This window comes from Eleginops maclovinus, chromosome 14 (assembly GCF_036324505.1).
Source record: "Eleginops maclovinus isolate JMC-PN-2008 ecotype Puerto Natales chromosome 14, JC_Emac_rtc_rv5, whole genome shotgun sequence".
Lineage (NCBI taxonomy): Eukaryota > Metazoa > Chordata > Actinopteri > Perciformes > Eleginopidae > Eleginops > Eleginops maclovinus.
This window is the reverse complement of record NC_086362.1, coordinates 9,898,042-9,919,083: the sequence shown is the minus strand read 5'-3', so window position 1 is coordinate 9,919,083 and position 21,042 is coordinate 9,898,042. Positions and strand designations below refer to the sequence as shown.

The window sequence follows — 21,042 nt, the reverse complement described above, 5'->3', positions numbered from 1 at the left end:
CTTTCCCTGCCTTTTCACACACACGTACACACACTAACAACCACACGTTTTAGGCAGCCCCTCTTCTATTGTAATGTTTAGCTAAAAGATGAAAGTATGGTGCCTGTCTGGCTCTAAAGACCCTCTCTCAGTCTTTCTGTATTCCCCCTGGACGCACACACACTCACAGACACACAAAACACACATACAGGCTCAGCAGACACCTCAATTATGATAATGTGGATCAAAATTAATGTATCCTTACAGCACGGCGGGTCGTGTGTGTGTGCCAGACAGCAGGAGAGGAGGGGCAGCTACTGTATCTCATTTAACACAGGTTACTCCCTCCAGTGAAGAAAAAATAGAGGCCTTCAGCATTTTCTCTTAAACACACATGAAGCACACGCTGTTAGAATGAAAGTTTCTCGTGAATGGAACAGAGGAAAATATTCAGGCATGGATTCTAGTGCTGTGGGGTTTTCTGTCTGTGTGTTTGCCGGCTTCAACAGTGCATATGGCATCAAACTTAGCCAGAAGAAGCTCAGACTAGACAATCTAAATAATGAAAAGCATTAAAAATACATCATCATTTGCAGACAAGGAATATGACAAGGCCACGCTAACTTCCAAATAGTTCTCCACTTGAGCAGTACGAAACTCATGAAGCGCTATCAGGAGTTTGAGCGGAGTAGCCGTACTTTTTTGGTCAGTTCTCGACAACTTCAGAAGCCGTCTCCCCCTATCTCATCTGCAGCTCTGTCATCACAGCCCTGCTGTTTCTTCCTCCTCCTCCTTCTCCTCCTCATTTTCCTTCCTCCTCCTTCATCCTCCTTTCCCAGACTCCCTCCCACCCTGTAATTACCACCTCAGTCTCCAATTAAAAGAAACCACAATAAAGCGAGCAGAGGAGGGAGGCCGAGGGGAGAGAGAGGGGACGGCAGAGTGAGAGACAGAGGGGGGAGATTTAATGAGAGGTTTGTCCACACACACACACACACACACACACACACACACACACACACACACACACACACACACACACACACACACACACACACACACACACACACACACACACACACACACACACACACACACACACACACACACACACACACACACACACCGACTCACAGCATATGCAGGTAATGCCACATTTCAAAGCTTTCATAAACGGTTCTAAAAAGAACAGGAAGTATGGGCTTGTGTGTGTGTGTGTGTGTGTGTGTGTGTGTGTGTGTGTGTGTGTGTGTGTGTGTGTGTGTGTGTGTGTGTGTGTGTTATATTTTAAGCGTGTGTGTGCAAGTGTGTGTAAATGGGACTGCTGACAGCTTTCCTTTGTGTTTTGCCCAAGCCTGTTTCCTGCCATTAAGGTTCACAAAGTTACTCGGCTTTCCTTAAGAGAACACACACACACACACACACACACACACACACACACACACACACACACTGGGGAAAAAAGAGACAGAAGGTCAATATGCAAAAAGAGGACGATAAAAAGTAACACAAGAGGAGAGCTGGAGATCAACAAGTCATGGAGACAACATGGAGAGGCGTTCAAGATGTGTTATTAATACTGACCAACACACAACCACAGAGAGAGAGACACACACACACACACACACACACACACACACACACACACACACACACACACACACACACACACACACACACACACACACACACACACACACACACACACACACACACACACACACACACACACACACACACACGATATTACTAAGGAAAGCCTCTGCAGCGGAAGACACTAACAATCAATAAACACAAAGTAGGAACAGCAGGGTAGCCCTTACTGTCAAGCAGTCTTTGTGTGTGTAAGGAAGAAATGGGCCGTGTGGTTAAGTGCCAACCAAGACTGCCAAGAGACACACACACACACACACACACACACACACACACACACACACACACACACACACACACACACACACACACACACACACACACACACACACACACACACACACACACACACACACACACACAGCCTTATCAGATATCCTTTTTATTTGCAAGATCCAATACTCTGTTTTTCTTGGAAGACTTCTAGTGTGTGTGTGTGTGTGTATGTGTGTGAGTATTCCTGACTGGAGTCACTTTGTAGACTCTATGACCAAGTGTGTTTCCTTGATCATAGCAGGAGTGGTAACTTGCTCTGCATGACACACCAACAACCCTGTGGTGTGTGTGTTGTGTGTGTATGTGTGTGTGTGTGTGTGTGTGTGTGTGTGTGTGTGTGTGTTTCTACAAACACTTTTACTTTCCCTGCTTCATTGAACTATAAATGTACTCAATACCATCTATGCTGCTTTTCTTTTTCATTGGAAACCGGTTGAACCAAAGTGTCTTGTGTTTAAAACTGTAAGCCTGTTCCACCTGAGGATCCTGTTCTGAGGAAAGGTGACCTACTGTATGTAATCATGCATGTCTCACATATTGACTCAGTTATGACCTGGCTAATAACCCCTATAAAGATAAGAAGGGTACATAAAGCTATTGTTATGAATTCACATCACACAAAGTAAAAACAAAAGGTGGATGTAGTGGTTTGTGCAAGCGATTCCGTATAACTGCATTGTTGAAATACTTTATGTGAGTTTGCACAAAAGCATACATATCTTTTCTGCTAGAAAGTGGTAAACTGGGATTTACAACAAATTTCCTTCGCACTCAAACTCAGCAGTCTGAACACAGTCTCTCCAACTGTCACTGAGAGTAGAAAAATGCCAACAGGCAAAATCTGGAATAAGCTGACTGCTCGCTGCCGTACGGAGTTTCCTCCCACAATGAGGTGTCCAGCTTTCACACATCCTCTTCTGACACAAACACTGAAATAACATCCTACTGCTCGTGTAGCTTTATATGCGTCTGTGGCCGCTGCAGGCGGAGAGACAACTGTGGAGATCAATGGCCAAAATCAAGCGTGGTGAGATGAAGTGTGTATTTGTTTGTGTGTCTAGGAGGAAAGGGCCAAAGGAAGTGTAGTATTCTACTCACAGGAGGAGGGAGAAAAAAGGGGAGCTGTGTGTGTGTGTGTGTGTGTGTGTGTGTGTGTGTGTGTGTGTGTGTGTGTGTGTGTGTGTGTGTGTGTGTGTGTGTGTGTGTGTGTCTGTGTGTGTGTGTGTGTGTGTGTGTGTGTGTTTCCTTCCTCCTACACTCCTCCCTTTGCTTTAGTGCTGACACACAGCCAGCACAAAGAGCAGCACACACTGGCAGCATTATCCTTGAATAAAAACAAATCACCCTACAATCTATTAATTAAATCCAAACATCGGTGTTATACATGGCGTAATGTAAAAAGTCAGGACCATAGACTTCACAGAAAAAGGGACGTAGTCTTCGTGGCATCACCTATAGGTTTCTGATGTGAAGCTCAAAGTGGGCGTGTCCACCTGTCACCACATTGGCAGTGACTTCTTTAAAGTTGTTTAGTTCTGCTATAACTCCTAATTTATCGTGGTGATCTATGCAGATTGACTTGCTTTTGCAACATATGTTGCCATTTTGTAGAGAGAAAAGGGTAAACAGGTGCAAATAAAGTATAAAGATGGGGCGTGCCTTCACATTCAAGTCTTTCCCTTAAAGGACATTGACCTAGGGACACAATAATGCATAGCGATACACAGAAAGCCACGGGAAAGACAGATTGACAGGCTAATCAATGGTGACTTGTGTTGATTCCAGACGTCTAATCAGTCTGAGCACACAGCCACCAACTCTCTGAGGGTCTCCTCATTGTGCCCGCAGTGTGTGTGTGACCTCCAAAAAGCTCCCAGGTTAAGTGGAAGCCGTCAGCGCGTGAACGTGAACAAGGTGACCCCGTGTGACCTCTGCCATCGTCCTAAACCTGCGACGCCCCTCCCCTCCTGTCTGTCTGCTTGGTTTTGTCCTGGACCAGACGGATCAATTACACCTTCTTTCTGTGGGTCAGTTCATCAATAACTATTAGTTTGAATCAGTTTTTATTTTATTTCTCAGTCTTTTCAGTGCTCTTTTCTTTAAGGATGAGAAGCTCTTCTCCGTCCTTTCCCGTTCTCCTTTACTTCACCTTCAGTTGCTGAACAATACAATCAATATCAATTTATATAATTTACGATGGTCCCAGACATCTTTCAGTAATATCGAGCAACATGGTCCCTGACGGGAAAAAGCCGTCTGACTCGCTCTTGATCTCATTTCATGAAGAAGCGTTTTTTAATTCACATTGCTTGTAGGACGGTCCAGGTTTGATTAAAAAACTAGAAAAAGGCTTCACTTTAACTTGAAATTCAACAGAACAAGGGGCAGAATATTCAGCTTAAGTGCACCGGCTGTGTCTAAATGCTGAAAAGTGTTCCTGATGCATTATAATTGGTTTCAGGGTGCTTGGTATCAGATGGGATTTCCATGCAGCAGAGGGCCAGGGAGGAAGGAAATGAGGGCGGAAAGCAGGACTGAATCCCAATGAGTCGGTGATACACGCCTGAGCTGTGCACTGCAATCATTTCTTCTAAAGCCTCCATACACACTCACACACACTCTCTACTAAACCCTTCAACTCCAGAAACCCTTCCATAAAAGCTGGGTTTAACGTCATGACGCAATACATTTCCCAAGATTTTTATGAACGAGGGAGTGAGAACAGGGCATGAATGAATGAATGAATGAGAAACCCACACCTACAACATCCTACCATGTCGCTGACCTCTGAGTGTTCAAACATGTCATGGGGACATCAGAACAAGGGATGCAGAATTAGTACGGGAGCGAAAAAAAGCGACCAGGAATCCCAATCATGAGTTTCTCCAGGGAAAGCAACGGATGGGGATGGGAGTGTGTGTGTGTGTGTGTGTGGCCTCTGACATCTGACCTTTTTTCTCTGACAGCCACAGGAGTGCGTGTGTGGGCTGACTGTTCACAAACAACGTGGGAGAGAGCATGAAAAGCTGTGTACGCGCGCACCGTTAATGTAAATCTGTGAATCAGAGACAATGGGCTTCATAGAGAGTGTGTTATCAGGGAAAGCGCATGAGAAGCTAATGAAGTTTGCTGACGAATGTTAAGTGTGAGGGAATATTTTCTGTGGGAGGCTGATGGCAGCTGAGAATTTACTCCTCTAGTGCTCTTTTCATTCACTTCCTCCATTCCTCTCATTCATGGTTGGCTCATTTTGGTTTTCGTGGAGTGAAGACCTTCTTTTTGGCTAAATATCTTACAGAATTACAACCATGTTTCATTAATTTCACGCGACATACCCTTAGCAAACTAACCCTAACCCTAATTTTTAGACAAAACAAAAAACCTGCCTTTTTCCTTTTGGAGCTTCGTTTTAGGCTAACGGCTAGGTTTAGCTGTGTGTCTTCTCCAAATATTTGAGAGAAAAAGAAAAGGGAGGATAAACAAATATAACAGAAAAGATCAAAAAATTAAAGAAAACAGACGGAACAGGAATCCTTACATGGAAACATAAAACTGGCAGCAGCTAAATAAAAACAAGAGATGCTAACCCTTATTAGTCAGAGACAAAACATTTAAACCACTAGCCAAAGAGAGATAGATTGATAGGATTGAAGTTTTAAAATGCCTCAGCTTTCAGATATGCACTCAATGCTGCCAGAACAGAGCCTTATCAGACAAAAATGAAAGAAGCGCTGAAGTATTTCTGAAGCCTTTTTGCAGTCCCATGGTACCACTCAACTCCATCGGGCCCCATCAGCTACACTCTGATAGAAAAAGAAGGCCAAGATGAGGGCTGGAGAAAAAAGCAGAGAAAAAGAATGGGATGCAGGGATGAGAAAGAGGAAAGACTGTTCTCTTGTCTTTGGATAAACACGTCATATTCCCCGGTGGGAGACAACAATGCAGCCCCAACCCAAACACATAATCTACTGTAGTCCACATGTATTCTCACAGGCAAAGCTCCGTTCAGACATTCAGTGGTTACACGCTTCCTGTGGCTATTCTCTGATATGAAGAATGCAGGGATGAGAGTTTGTGCACATCATGAGCATGACCATCCTTCCATACAAGATATTTCTGACCCAAAACACAAACATGAAACCAAGTGGCCTTCAGAAAGGAACAAAGCACATGATGACTTTATTAATTATCAACCAAGTTATGTTGGAGGCTGGTTGTCTTCCACAAAGACAAAGAGCACTCTCAGTAATATCATAGCATATAATCAACAATGTGGAAGACGAGATGCTTCAGGCTAAACATGTGTGTAAACAGTTTTCGGTTATACCTCCAGACAGACGGTAAAACAGAAGAGAAACCAAGAACTGAAACGCAGAATTTATTTTAGCTTGAAAACCACAGAAAAGCTGCCGGCAATTGCACTTTTCTTACTCTTGCTTTATCATCGAGTTGGATGCTTCTTTGTAGGTCTGCAACTACAGATTCTTTTTAAAACTGGGGGGTTTTCAGTCAAGCGAAAATCTTTTAGTCTATTGAAGGCCAAACAAATGGCCATCACAGAGCTAAACATTTCTTCAAATGTGTTTTTTAGAGGCTTAAAAGCGGAGATTACAGAATGTGGTTCCACTGTTCCTGACTGAAAGGATTCATTGACTATCAAAATAGTTGCTCCAATTATTTTTCCGGAGATAGACTTATCGATTTAAGGACGTATCGCTCCAGCTCCGCTTCCTTCTGTTTGCCTTCCACTGTGAATCACAGACCACAGAGCCCCTGGCCCCACCACTACACAACAGTTAGTAGTGAAATGCAGGCAATAACTGCATTTAAGGCCTGCTTTGATTAGACTCTGTTATGACTCCCATCCACCCACACATAGTTCCCCACTAGCCAAGTGCAAATGTTGGCACAAAAACATAAAACTACAATGGAGTGATAAATCTTCAATCAGTGAGAGCTACTGGAGGGAAGATCTTGGAGTAGAGATTCTGTTAAGCTCCTGTTGACTGCAAACAAGGGAAATATAGTTTCTGTGAGCAGACAGGCGGGTGGTGCGGTAGATGGACACTGGGTGGCCTTCTGACGCCATAATGCTTATTTACCTGCATAGTTTCCAACAAACCAAGCTAATCAAATTAGAGACCTCTCACCCCTCACTGTAAAAGGACCCTGATCCATGCAGTGGGGGCACCGCTGGGAGCTGGCCCTCCCCTGTGTTCCAACACCCTAATGAGTTTCATGTGAGCAGCATTAAAACACTGCAGTGAAACTGACTGGAGCTGGCAGGGAGGCACTCTGTGATCCAGGCACTGCAGACACATACATGGGGTGGGATTTTAAAGAGAGCAGTGAACATTATGTCCATGTTTATTGGCAATATAGAAATAATATCAGCACTATAGGACATTATAAAATAAGCATTAGGTATTTTTCTATAATATCTAGGTGCAAATGGCTCATCATTCGTTAACCAAATAGTAAATTGTTTAGAAAAGCACAATTAGTATTCATTCAAAAGGCTTGTTTGGGATTTCTTTAATTACAATGCCACACCCTGATAGTAACTTTATTATACACCGGGTAACTTTAGCCAAGCAGCTTTACGACTTTACCCCAAACACTTAGCAAGAGAGATGGAACAATTCCACTTCAGCCTAATTATCCTCCACCAACCATTTAATATTGCATCTTATAAACACGACAGATTCAGCAAGGAGGCAGTTATAAATAAACAAAAATTGATATGGAGGACAGATGGGAAATATGGAATAAACTCACCTAAAAAATTCAGGTGTGAGAATAACAACAACAGGGCTTGGGAGAAAGCCATTATGCGATATTATGGCTCGACTAGATTGACTGAAATGTATAATCTCATTACAAAACAGTTATTATTGACTAAACTAGACTAACATAGTTGTGGTTACTTTGACTTAGATAAGACTTAAGTTCCCAGAGTTTTAGTCAATTAAAACTTAGAGAAGAAAGAGGGATAAGGTTGACTAATAACAACCTTGACACAGGTCTAGGCCGTTATAAACCATTAAAACAAAATAAACAGTATAATTGCAAGTTGCCGCCTGGATATTACAGTACATGCAAACCAGTCGCTCATTACACTGTCTTACATAAGAGTCTCTCTTCAGTAATCATGACACAAATGCAAACACAGTAGCACACAAACAGACACCCTGATGAGGATGGCATCCCCTCCTAACTCTGCCAGAGTGAAATGTTGATAAGTGTAACTTTAACAGGAAGACAATGATGTCACAAGATAAACCAATTCCAGATGCATGTATAAATCTGCTTTTGTTTTGTGAAAATGAGAACACTTCTCTGTGGGGTGTCCTATCTGAATGTCTCCTTCTCTGTCTCTCTCTCGCGGCTGTTTGCTGGCACTCGTTCCAACTGTATTTGTTGTGGGGCTAGCATGCCACAGGCCCGAATTGCGTAACGACACACAGAGACAGGGAGCTGACTTACAGACACTGCATTCATTCGGCAAATGAACCCGAATCAACAGCCTGCAGTGCCTGTCTGAAGTAAGAATTAGGATGTAGATCAGTCCCAGATTGGAAAACACAAAAGGGGTTAAAGCTCTGCTACAGAGGGCAGTAAAGCCCATTACGGTAACAGTCAGGTGACTGAGTTCAGGCTAATGGTCAACGGACACAATGACGCAACCTCTAAATCTTTCCTCCTTGCTGCATGTGGGTGTAAACACCATCACACGGAAGAAGGGGAAGAAAGGACCCCGGGCACATAACCATGCAAAAACCACTGAAGGAAATGAAAGAATAAAAACATAAGGACAATTTATTACTCTTCAAACAAAGAGAATGAATTCCAAACATAGAGAAATGGAGATACACATTACAATTGACTGCAATCCAATAGCTGTCTGACTGCCCCATAAGCTTCTTATTATTTTGTTGTGATGAATTTTTTCAGAAAACAGGAAGACTAGAGGGTCTGTGCTGCTGACCCCCGGCACAAAGGGGCAGCTTGTTAGAGAGCTGGGCTTGTCTTCTACTCTCTCTGACTTATAGCCATCTGAATCTGTGTCTGGTTCTCTTTGACACTTCAGTGTTTTGTAGAAAGGGATCGCAAGAAAATGTAGGGCTGTTTTGGGGTTGTTTTAGAGACACACACATTTTCAAGACCCTGAATATGAAGTCATCCTGAGCAAGATGTTGAATCCCTGCCAGCTTACAGAGCCACTGACGTAGACATCTGCCTCCTCTGGACGAGGGCAGACAAGTTTCCCACATGCATCAATCCCTCCAGAGAGAAGCGCATTAGACATAACTGTCCCTTTAGGTTTGAAAGCTGCTATGTGTCTGGATGAATCCAACACTCTGGTGTTTCTTGCCCAGTCTGTGCACTTGTTGTTGGCGTGAACCAGAACATGTCTGGCACCTGCTTGCTTCGCCAGCATCATCATTTATCAAGTCCAAATAAAGGCTGAAGGCAGCCCTCTGGCACCGCACCCCGAGTGCGTAAAACAGCAGCTGACCAAGCGGACACGTGCAGGTTTAACATTTGGTTAAATTATGTTCTGCACCAATCACTGCCACACATCATTTCAGAGACATTTCCATATTGTTAAATGGTGGATTATTGCAAACAATGATGAAGTTGCAGATGTTGCAACATGCATGTTATTGTTTTGATATCAGCGATGCAAACTGTATATTCGACTCGATAAAACAACCTATAAAAGTGGAAACGTCCTAAAACCTCGCCAATTAGAATGTCTCTTCAGTTTTTATCATCACAAATGTTGTTTTCGTTTCACTCACCTCCTAGTCCGCCCAGGGTCGCAGCCCAGGAGGCTCCGGGGAAGAGGCACAGCAGCGCCGGGAGCAGCATCAACATCTCAACGCGAGGATTCATCATGGCTCGGCTCCTGTCCTGGTCCAGGACGGAGCTGGAGGTCCGATCTGATTTCAACACCAAAGTCCCTAAATCGTGGTTTCAGCTGAGATGCATGTTGATCTGGTTCGCAGGTTTCTCTGAGTTCAAAAAGGCGCAAAGCTCGAAAGCTCCAAATGTTTAATAAGTTATGTTGTTACGTTTTAATTCAATTAATGACTTCTTAAATATTATAATTATTCTATTCTGCTACAGGTTACTGCTCTCCCGTAGCTGCACAAAGCTCATCCAAGTGCATGCATCCGCTCAGCGCAATGTGATATTTGTATTATCTACTAAAGAAAAGCGACATGCTCAAAATCACAAAACACATTTGTAATTATATTGTAGTTCTATTTTGGGTGTATTCCAGTCCCAAACTGTGTGTCAAAGTAATCCAAAGTGCCGTCCTTCCGTGCAGGAGGAATACAGTCCAGTGTGCAGGGTGAGAATAAACTGAAGCCTCGCTCCTATCCCCGGTCGCTCTGTGCCCCGGTGTGGCCGTGCTTGTCCCGCTGATAGAGAAAAAAAACCTCCGCTGGTCTTCAGTTTACTATAATCTGTTGAAAATAAATCAGGAAAATCACGTTTCCGTCCGTGAAGTGAAACTAAATTCAGAGCGCGCGTTAAGTGTCAGCGCAGCTCGAGCGCTGGAACTGTGTATGGAAGCTGGTGACCGGCGCGAGGATGTACTGCTACAGCACTCGAATGCTGCGTCTCGTGCCCCGCCCTCCGGAAAAGGCAGCGCGAGAGTACACAACAGGTGAGAGGGTGACGTCAAGGCAGGTTAATACTTAACTACCGAGCACAATAACGTTGTTTTAGTGAGGTTCTTTAGATTTAGGGATTTATTCCATGTGTGGCAATGAAAGGCAGAAAGGCCAGGAAGTAATTCAAGGTTTCAATGTGTTCACCAGGATCCTAAATTGGAACATTCTGCATGCAATGCAATGATATGCAAACCGGCAGTGGTTATGGTAAAAGCTGTCATTGCAATAGGTTTAAAACCTGCAACATGCACTTTCTACAGATTTCAATCTGAAAACACATTTAGATATACTTAATTGATCCCAAATTTGGCATTGCAAATGAGTAAAAAAAAAAAAAGAATGAATAAAAAAAATCAAAAATCAACTATAGAGTATCTAAAGAATGCGCAGTAAAAAATATACAGAAAACGTCACAATACTTTAAATCAACCACAAACAAATATTAATAGAGGATACTATACATTATGTACGTGTAAAGAAGTTTATAATATTAAAGTTTAACATTTAAATGCAGTGAGGTAGTGTGAGTAAAATATCTATGCAAATTGATTGGAGCCTGGTGAAGAAAAATACAATAAATATGAAGCTGTCAGTTTTCTGCTTCCCAGAATAAACAATTGACAAGGAATATTTTCTCTGCTCGTTTTAACTCTGCTCCTGTGGTCTGGTTTCCGTAATCCACCTGTCAGTCATCTGACATCATGTGGGGGCGGAGCGTCTAAAGCTATGGTCTACAGTAAAGATTAAACCCTAGAGTGAGGTCAATGGTCTGCAGGCCTTAACCACACTAATAATCTACAGGGAGATTGTTTTCTGCCATGTGCTGTTAATTTGTCCTGACATTACATCTTCAGTGCTTTAAAAATACAACTGAATGTGTATTAAAGTGGTGTTGAAACACAGTTATTTTAAAACGATAAGCTGCAGCCTCCTTAGTTCAGAGATAATTCAAGTTTATGTTGATTTGTAAATATTTTAGCATAAATTGTGCAGCAGCCATAACTGCATTACTGGAAACACTCCCGCTCAATCTCTCTTTTTCTCTAAGGATAGCAGGGCGGCTGGCAGTGCTGACCGGCCAATTTCATGGGGCGGGGGTGCAGACATGTACCCCCACTATTGAACAAAAGGGAGGGGTCACATAGGACCATGGATTAAAGGATTTGGTAGACGGAGAGGGGGAAGGAGAAGCAGGAGGAGGAGGACAGGGGTCAGAGGTAGGAGAGCCATGATAAAGAAAAGCCAAAAGGAGCTAAGAAGTGAGTGGCGCCGTCGCTAATCGAGCCTGATTACGCTCACACTGTGCGTGTCTCATCTTTGCTTGGCCGATGACTTTTGAATGACTTAACATCAGTCAGCATCACAATGCACATCTTTATCACTGGCAGTTGTAGCGGCTGTTGGAGATGGAAATCCCCATGGTGCCTTCACCCATGACTTGTGGGTGGCTAGTATATTTATCACTGTCAGGGTGGAGGTCCAGCTCAGGGTCAGTTATTGTTCACACTGCAGTGTAGCTGGGATAAAGCAAATAAGGAAGGTGTTAAAACTTAATTTCATTCAAAATCTATCAAACCTCTCTGAGCTAAACTCAACTCAACAGATGCCCCCTGCTGGACAGGTGAAGCAAGTGCTAAAAAAAATCAATACACTGAAAATACAAACAAACAAAGCGAGATGCACAGACACAGTCAGATAGATTGAAGCCTTCAACACTCTACATACACAAGGGTTCAAGCCGAAACATCATTTGCATAATTTGGGCCTAAAGATTGGCATAAATTAACCAGGAGCACCAACCAGAGAGCAGTATGGACTTAAAGGGATTGCCACGGCTGCTTATCTGTCCCCGCACATTAATATTCAGACCCTGATGTAAGGAGGCTGCAATCCGTGACCCTGCACTCTTTCTGTTAATATGTGTGTGTGTGTGTGTGTGTGTGTGTGTGTGTGTGTGTGTGTGTGTGTGTGTGTGTGTGTGTGTGTGTGTGTGTGTGTGTGTGTGTGTGTGTGGGTGTGTGTGTGTGTGTGTGTGTGTGTGTGTGTGTGTGTGTGAGGGAGTAAAAAGGGGAGGGGGTAACTAAAAGCAGGGGACTTCTGCCCTGAGGAGCAAAGGGGCCACATGCACTCACACAAAAAGACTCATTTAGTTAACAGCTTTCATTTTCCTAATTAAACTCTAGATGTAGTGCACAGCGTTGTTCAGTCTCCTCCCTGCACCCTCTATCCTCTTCCACCCCCCCAGTCCCTGTTTCCCTTCATGCTTCCCACCTTCGCTGCTGCAGCTGTGTACATTTTCCCCTCACTCCCTCTGTCAATATGTGTCACTCAAACTGTCAATCCAAGGCTGAGTGTAGAGTTGTAGAGCAGAAATCCTGTACAGAGTGTGAGCAATTCACACAGATTCAAAAACATTACAAGGCGAGCGTGGGGTCAATCTCCCCCCTGTGTGATACTTGCTGCTGGCTGGTTGCCAACTGATTTACCCCCCATCCCTCACCTTTGCTGGGAAGGAAATGGAAGAAACTCCCAAAGACCTTTTCCGCTAATCCCCCAACAATGGATTCTGCTGTTCCATTGAGGGCCGAGATGGGAGGGATTCAGGCAGCGGCTCTGAACTGTTGTGTTGAGCACAGGTAAGACTGCAGATATGGATCAACGCTCAAGTTAAAGCATTTCACTTCTTTCCAGCCAAATGATCCATGAATATGGGTATTTTAGTCCGGGTCACTCAAGATACACAGAGGTATAACCAGGCACTACTAGGAGGCTAATCATTTCTATGATTCACAAAGGGAAACAATGAGCAAGTAAATCACTCAATCCATCATATTCAACTGCATATGTGTAACAAAGAAACGGATTCAACTATTTCTGCTCACAAAGGTGAAGACACTGAGACCACACCCTTTCCTTTCTAATCTAATACAGTAGATATGGCTCAAAGAGGGGATGTAGCTCAGTGGTAGAGCGCATGCTTTGCATGTATGAGGTCCTGGGTTCAATCCCCAGCATCTCCAAAGTTGTTTTTGCTACCAAGACAATGGTTGGTTTGAGTCACAAAGAAATGCACTATATGCAATGTTCAAGAAATCCTTCGGCTCGATCAGCATACAGTAGATAGGCAGTCAATCAGAGGGGATGTAGCTCAGTGGTAGTGCATGCACATCCTGGGTTCAATTCCCAGCATCACCACTGTACAAACCAGGGTGTATTGTGATTACCGAGTCAGCTGTTTTGTGTGATGCCATTACTTCTCATTGCCATTATGTCCATGTCCCCTTTTGTCCCGGCAGGTCCTTTCCTTAAAGCAAACAGAGCAACAAATGAAAGAGCTTGAAATGAATATGAAAAAGACCAAGGATATATAGTTACCTCGTTCAGTAATATGCAATCCTTATTACTTATCTTGCACGTCACAGTGGATGTAAAATAATTAGGATCAACCCAGAAAATCCCCTGCAACTGCCTTCTTGTTTTTTTTTAATTCCTGGTAAAAAGCTGCTGCTTTTTGACTATTTTCAACGTTACAAGAACACAACATGAGCAGTGCTTCCAAGAAACAGGAAAACATGTTGAGCCGCTGCAGCTGCTGAAGTGTTGCAACATGTGCAACACCTTCTCGGAAACATTTTCAGTATTAATAAAAGCGTTTTCATCAGTCAATTCTTTCATGCAGTCATGGGGGAGAACTGTGTGCACTATCTACCTCAGTGTTGTAAATTAAAGATGTTCAAACAATGCTAACTAATCAATTATTTACATGTCATACACAAGCACAACCTTGTCAGCAAACACACACATGAATGCACACAAACAAACAAACAAAGAAACAAACACAAACACAACATATCCTATCAAAAAGCCCTGTCCAATTAAAGGGATTGTTTCAGCTATGATTAGCTTGTACGTTTGTGGTCATTCTTTGTGTGAGCTGAAATATAACCATTACCGTCATCCTTCAAAGAACCAAAAAGTGCTTTGTAAGACATATACGCTGCTATTCAATAATGGCTGGTCACTTAAATTGAATACAGATAATTCCAATCATCTAATGCAGTGATTCCTTTTTGTCAGTCGTCTGCAGATTTTTAACTCTACCTTTTAAAATCCGCTCAACTTTCATCCCTCTGTTACAAAAAATTATTATCACGGACTTTCCACAACTTTTGTTGTTAGAAAGCCAAAAAAGAGTAACGGTTCAGAAGGGTCGTTCTGTATAATAGTAACGATTAACAGTTAATTTGGCTAGCTAATAAATAACAATGGATACATGTCTAAAAGTAATGGAAAACAGATAACCAATAAGCTAAAAGCTACAACAGCAAGTGCTAACATTAGCAGCTACCAACCGTAACATTGAAAGTTCGATTGTAAAATAAATGTTTTCTTTATATCGTAAAATAATATCCAGTCGAGTCTGAAATCGACTCAACGGTTCATTTTCAACATGACAGGTTCATGCTGTTGAAAGTATTACATTAAATGATCCAGTATCAGACTCCTTATGGCAAAGAAAGGTAAAATGTAATTACCAACAATTGCTCTAGCCCAATTCTTCGAGAGTGGCATTCTGGTATTTGATTCCACAGCAGATGGTGTTATCAATTATTGAGCCTGAGAAGATGACGCTGTCCTCAATCAGATTAAATAGATTAAGCCAACATCAAGTCCCTTAAGATCCTGACTCGGTTTCTTGGCTCATCATCCGACATAAAGATGCACACACCCCTGACACCACCTCGATATATATATAGCTTTATTCTTTCTACAGGTTTCTAACATCCTCTAGCTGTCTGTGTTAATGTATGCAATTTTCAAATCTGACCTAAATACACCACCCGTTGAGGCGTTATCTGACTACATACCATGATGGAGTCCTTGCCGACATACGTGGCGCTCCACCCAATCCAATGCAAATGTCCCCTTAATCCTGTTAACCCACTCTTGCTGTGTGGAGGAGCAGAGAGCCTCGGGCAAGTACGACATTGTACCCCTCCACCCCACTGAGATCTAATTGAAGAAACAAGTGCTTGGTACAAAGTGAAGCTCCTGTGACATTAATACAGAGTGAGAAAAACAAAACTGTGATCCGAGGCATATTAATTGGAAAAACAGGATTGGGAACGTGGGGGTGCAGAGGAAGAGGAAGCACATTTAAACAGCAGCTAATGCTATGTTTAAGTTGAGTTTTCCAAGCTGTTGGCATAGTGAATCATTTAATCCACAAGTGCTCTACATGCGGTCCAAGAACCAGTAGAATGTGTTTGAATTCAGTTGTGTTTTAGAGATTAGAAACATTTAAATGAAAAGAGAAAATCCCCAGCGGTTCCTGAAAGTTTATCCTAGTATAATGCCAGGAATAGTGTGTACAAGACGCTAAAATATTCAGATAATGTGTAGAGTAACTAATATTCCAACTAGTTTAACCACTCTCAACCTTTATTAGGTAACAGACTACTACTAGTAAAGACTTCATACAAGCTTTGTTCATATGTTTGTGTTTTCAACAAGCTTTCAAATGCCTTGTTCTTTAAAAAAAAAAACAATAACTCCCCTTTAATCATCCTTGCATGATAGATTTTAACCCATAAATCGCTATGGTGTTTGTGTTATAAGTCTAAGTGAGCTGAGGATAAAAAGTGACATGCTGTTTTGCTGTAGATTTATAGCATGTGGGCCGATTGGGGTCATTGTTTCCTGATGATAAAATCTGACCCCTGAAAGCACAAGGCAGGTCGTGCTAAGCTGCTCTTGACAACATGTTTTGACCCCTTATCCAGCTGGAAAAATAGAGGTGTTGGTAATAGAAAAGAGGTCAGGTTGGTAGATTCACTGATGAACATTACCAGCAGTTCAAAGGTCGCAAGTGAATAGAAATCCAAGCTATGGCTCGCTGTGGTAGATTTCACAGTGGGCTTTTTATTGCGAGAAAATGCTTGTAAGTACAGTTCCCAGTGAGAGAGATAAACTGCTGTGGATGGCTGATAGCACAGATTTAAGCCTTGAAAAGTACACACTAAACAGCGTTTGACTCTGGCTACTCTGTTTGCTTTATCGCTGAGCTGCAATATGGATGTGGAATATTCTCCTTTTCTTTGCTGGAAATAGTCAAGGTCTCTCAGTGTGAGCCTTTATTGTTTGAGGGAAAAGCAAGCTTTGGCTGTGCTTGAGTCAGATCTGTAAAAACGGTCCAATTGAGCTTGACTTTATGTCTTTTTGGAGCTGATTTGACTGGTTGTATTCATTCAAATAAGCTGTTGGTTCCAACACTGCCTTTCAAGCCTGGAACATTCGTTTACAGAAAAAAGTACATCACAGTCAGGTCACATCGGAATAATTACACAGCAGCAGCCAGTGTTGAAAGGGTGAGAGATTATGATTATATGGGAGAAACTGATGGCTTCATTCAGTGGATTCAGAGGTTGATGATGCAGATTATTCCGCACTATAGATAACTGATTTAGAGATTCACTGTGCATGTGTGGCTGTCCGCACATGTGATAATCCTCAGTCTGACATGTGTGAGACTCAGAATGGTGTCCGGCACTGTGTATTATTCATCTCTTTAAGTTGTAGCTAAAGTAGTTCTGCAACATATTCTGTCAGCACATGTTGTTACCCAAATCAAATATTTAAGAATAACAATGTTCTCTTACAGATACATATGTTTGGTACATACTATAAACATGAAAGATTTGCAATAATAAAAACCCCTTCTGGAATGAACCATTTCGTGAATGTGTTGTTCTGAGCAGGAGCATAGGGATGCATATGGAAATTGGGTTCCAAGCTCCAAGACTTCCTTTCGTTTTCGTTTTCAAAACGGTTGAGGCCTAGAACTTCCTCTAAATGAAATAATAAATTAAAAGCATTGAATTTAGCTGCTCATGTTGGTGTGTTGATTATAATACAAAAGATCCACAATAGAGGGGATGTAGCTCAGTGGTAGAGCGCATGCTTTGCATGTATGAGGTCCTGGGTTCAATCCCCAGCATCTCCACTTCTTCTTAACAGGAGCTTTAACCAATGATGAAACATAGTCAAGACATTTGGTTACTACAAATGATCCATTCAATGTGTCTCTTTTGGTACACAGAAATATTAATCTGCCACTAGAAAGAAAAACAAATCAAAGGGAGATCGAAAGCAGGAAATCAAGAAATGGGTTCAACTCTTTCTGGCAAGAAAGGTTCAGATACTGACACTACTTCCCAACAGTGTTTAAGTAGGGCTCCATTGTTATACAAACAAAGAGGATGTAGCTCAGTGGTAGTGTGCATGGTTTGCATGTATGAGGTCCTGGGTTTAATCCCCAGCTTCTCCATCTGATACGCTTGTTTAAAACACACACAGAGCATCTTTTGACCTGCTGTGACCTTGCCGAGCAGAAGAAAACACAGCATCAGCACCTCCACTTCTTGCTGCACAGAGTTAAGAAGATAGTGACCTGTAACTAACTAGAACATAGCACAAACTTCCCTCCCATCAGAGGATATTTGCATCCCTAACAGTTAACATAGGGAGTCAACGCATCTTTTATTCAAAACATTGGCATCTCTTTGCATGGGGGATGTAGCTCAGTGGTAGAGCGCATGCTTCGCATGTATGAGGTCCTGGGTTCAATCCCCAGCATCTCCACTTCTTGTTTAAAGCAGGGCTAAACCACAACATCATCCTTTGGGGCACAATAATGGAAGATACACAATGTCCAAGGATGCATGACATAAGAAGCATTCACCAAAATCCTTGCACTGCCAAGGGAATTAATAAAAAGTGTTCTCTGTTCTTGCAAAGCAAATGACAGTTTTAAATCCTGGTGGACATTCAGCTCACCTGCCTTGACCCCAGTTGTCCTTGGACTTTCATTTTTCATTCACCAGATCCACTGCGGAGGGATGAAAGAGAAAATAGGAAACATGGGTTTTAAGTAATGTGATTTCATTGTATATTTTAGTGATATCATCTGCTTTTATCTCCATCATTCTCCCTGTTCTCTGTGTCACTTAGAGACCTGGAGCAAACAGAAAACAGGGAGTCGGGATGGAATAACAGAGCAAAAATGAAGGGGGTCGACGCTGAAGAAAGAGGGAGAAGGAGTGGGGGAGGAATAAGGAGTAGAAATAAAGAAGCAGGTAAATTGCTCCTTGGCTGGTTTTAGGGCTGATGGATGAAAAATGCATATGAGAACACTCTGACTTTAATCAAAGACAGGGTTCAATAATCAGCACATGAATATTGATTAATACATTTCATCAGGAGGGAGAGCAGGTTGGTGAACGCATGAATCCAGCTGGGTGTCTACTCAAATGACAGCAGCTCCTTCATTTCAAGCCTTGCAACCGGAGATAGAAAGAAGAAATGCAGCGGTAATTAAAAATGGAGAGAAGGAGTGACAGGAGGACAGGAGGGAGGAGGACGAGAGTGGCGTCTGTGCCTCCCAAACATCTGCTGACTGATTAGCAAGAGAGGAGAGGACGGAAAGTTAGTTTCAAAGCTTAAAAAACCAGTGGGTATGGGAAATAAATCCTATGTTCTATTAATAGTGTATGAGGTTAGAGGGTATATTATTGAACTGTAAGTCGCTTTTAAGAAAAAAAAAAGGTTCATCTGTCATGAGGAGAGGGATTCAGAGCCCATGTTTGAACCTGAACCCTTTTTATTAAGGCCCTTGTTCTGAGTGCAAGTTAATGGATAATAAAAGATGTGATAATAAGTCTTTATAATTTAAGTTTGACTGAAAATAATAGAATTATAAACACAGCTATTGTTGGATTAGAAGAAATATAAAAATGCATAACGACAAATAGAATGCTTAAAGAGGACGTGTGCGCATTTTCAGCTTTATATGCTGAACGTGACATGTCTCCATGCTTCAATGTTCAAAAAGCTCTTTATTTTTCTCACACTGACTGTGCTGCGGCACCTCTTTTCACCCTCTGTCTGAAACCAGAGCCTAGTCTGCTCTGATTGGTTAGCTGGTCTATTACTTACAATGTGTTGGAGCTCCAGCCAATAGAAGCACAAGTGTTACATGGTGATGTCATTATGTTACGCAAGTGAACAGAGGAGTCCAATGGGATCCAATGGAGCCGTTTGGTGCAGGGGGGGAGTGTGTGGGAGAGAAACTCCACCTGGAGGGAAAACAGGGGTGTTAGCCTTTGCAGACCATTTACATACACAAAAAACACACTACAGGAAAAGGAAAACCCAGAAAAGCATAATATGGCCTCTTTAAGAAACGCATGATAGGGCCTCTTTAAGAAACGCATGATAGGGCCTCTTTAAGAAACGCATGATAGGGCCTCTTTAAGAAAAGCACGATAGGGCCTCTTTAAGAATGATAAAAAGTCTACATTTGTGGGGTTTTTTGTGAAATATCTCAGACATTTAAAAATGTTTCCAAAACTTTGGTTTAATGCAAAATACGTATCATTTACTGTGCCATATACAGACTCACAGAGCAGACTGAATGTGGCACTGTAGACCTTTTGTCTTATGTAAAATACACGTGCTGCATATAGCAATAGCATTATATATAGTAGGCTATTTGCAATATTTGCTCATTCTGTATACGTCTATCCTTGGCTTCCTGCCATAAGCTTTCAGAGAATTATGTGCGGCATTTATTCCATCTGCTGAAATAAAATACATTTCACTTGGCTGGATTTCAATTTCGTATCACATCTTTCTAACAAAGGCACTCTGGTCCAAATGTATTGACATAGAAAGCTGCTAATGAAATATGGGATTGCTTTATACAACTACTAAGTAAAATGTATCGTACATGACTGATGACTGACTGGTGTCTGCTTACTAAATTGCTGCCTTCACAAATTAGCAATAGGTGCACTCCAGTAATCCAGTCACCTGCTCTCAATGTGATCACAACATTTAATTTCCGTGGTTTCACAGCTGTCTGTACGTTATTGATTTCCCTCAGATAACGGCAGCTTAATAAAGTTCAGTCGAGCGTGTGATGCTGTCACTTTATTCTGGAGATCTGTACACAGAGATGAAGGCTTGACAACAATGTTTGTGATACAATCCCCTCCACTGCATAGTGATGACAGCGAATCTCTCACGAGAACGAGGCTGAAAAGATTTTTTTGACAACGCCGGAAACAAATTCTGTCCTTAGCGTCTGAACAGGTAGTTTCTCAGGGGTAAATTTAACCTGACAGACGTGGTTGCCGATGTTATCCCTTGGGCAGAAAACTAGAAAATACGGATCTGTTCTGGAGGAAAAGGGGGGGAAATGTGGATAAGAATTGGGCACTAAATGTCAAGATACATCACATCAGTTCAGCCTTTCACTTCCTTCACTGTCATCACACACAAAGTTCTTGAATGCAGCTTTACTTTTATTTATAGAGAACAATGTGTGTAAAGGAAGCCAGGACAATGGTATTTTTAAAAAAATGGTTTGATGCTATTTTGGAATCTT

The 21,042-nt window shown here is 42.2% G+C and overlaps 1 protein-coding gene and 3 non-coding genes across 4 annotated transcripts in view; 3 read left to right on the top strand and 1 right to left on the bottom strand.

Moving 5' to 3' along the window:
• sema4f (sema domain, immunoglobulin domain (Ig), transmembrane domain (TM) and short cytoplasmic domain, (semaphorin) 4F) overlaps nt 1-10,507 on the bottom strand; it is a 44,580-nt gene extending 34,073 nt beyond the window's left edge. The window contains exon 1 of the mRNA XM_063901183.1: nt 9,714-10,507. Within this exon, the coding sequence (XP_063757253.1) occupies nt 9,714-9,810 (97 nt within the window). The 5' untranslated portion in view covers nt 9,811-10,507. The remainder of the gene's footprint in view (nt 1-9,713) is intronic.
• Nucleotides 10,508-13,543: 3,036 nt separating this feature from the next.
• On the top strand, nt 13,544-13,615 carry trnaa-ugc (transfer RNA alanine (anticodon UGC)). Its single transcript has one exon. It is a non-coding gene; the product is annotated as a tRNA-Ala (tRNA).
• A 3,911-nt stretch (nt 13,616-17,526) lies between these two features.
• trnaa-ugc (transfer RNA alanine (anticodon UGC)) lies at nt 17,527-17,598 on the top strand. The gene has a single exon. It is a non-coding gene; the product is annotated as a tRNA-Ala (tRNA).
• A 566-nt stretch (nt 17,599-18,164) lies between these two features.
• trnaa-cgc (transfer RNA alanine (anticodon CGC)) lies at nt 18,165-18,236 on the top strand. Its single transcript has one exon. It is a non-coding gene; the product is annotated as a tRNA-Ala (tRNA).
• The last annotated feature ends 2,806 nt before the right edge of the window (nt 18,237-21,042 follow it).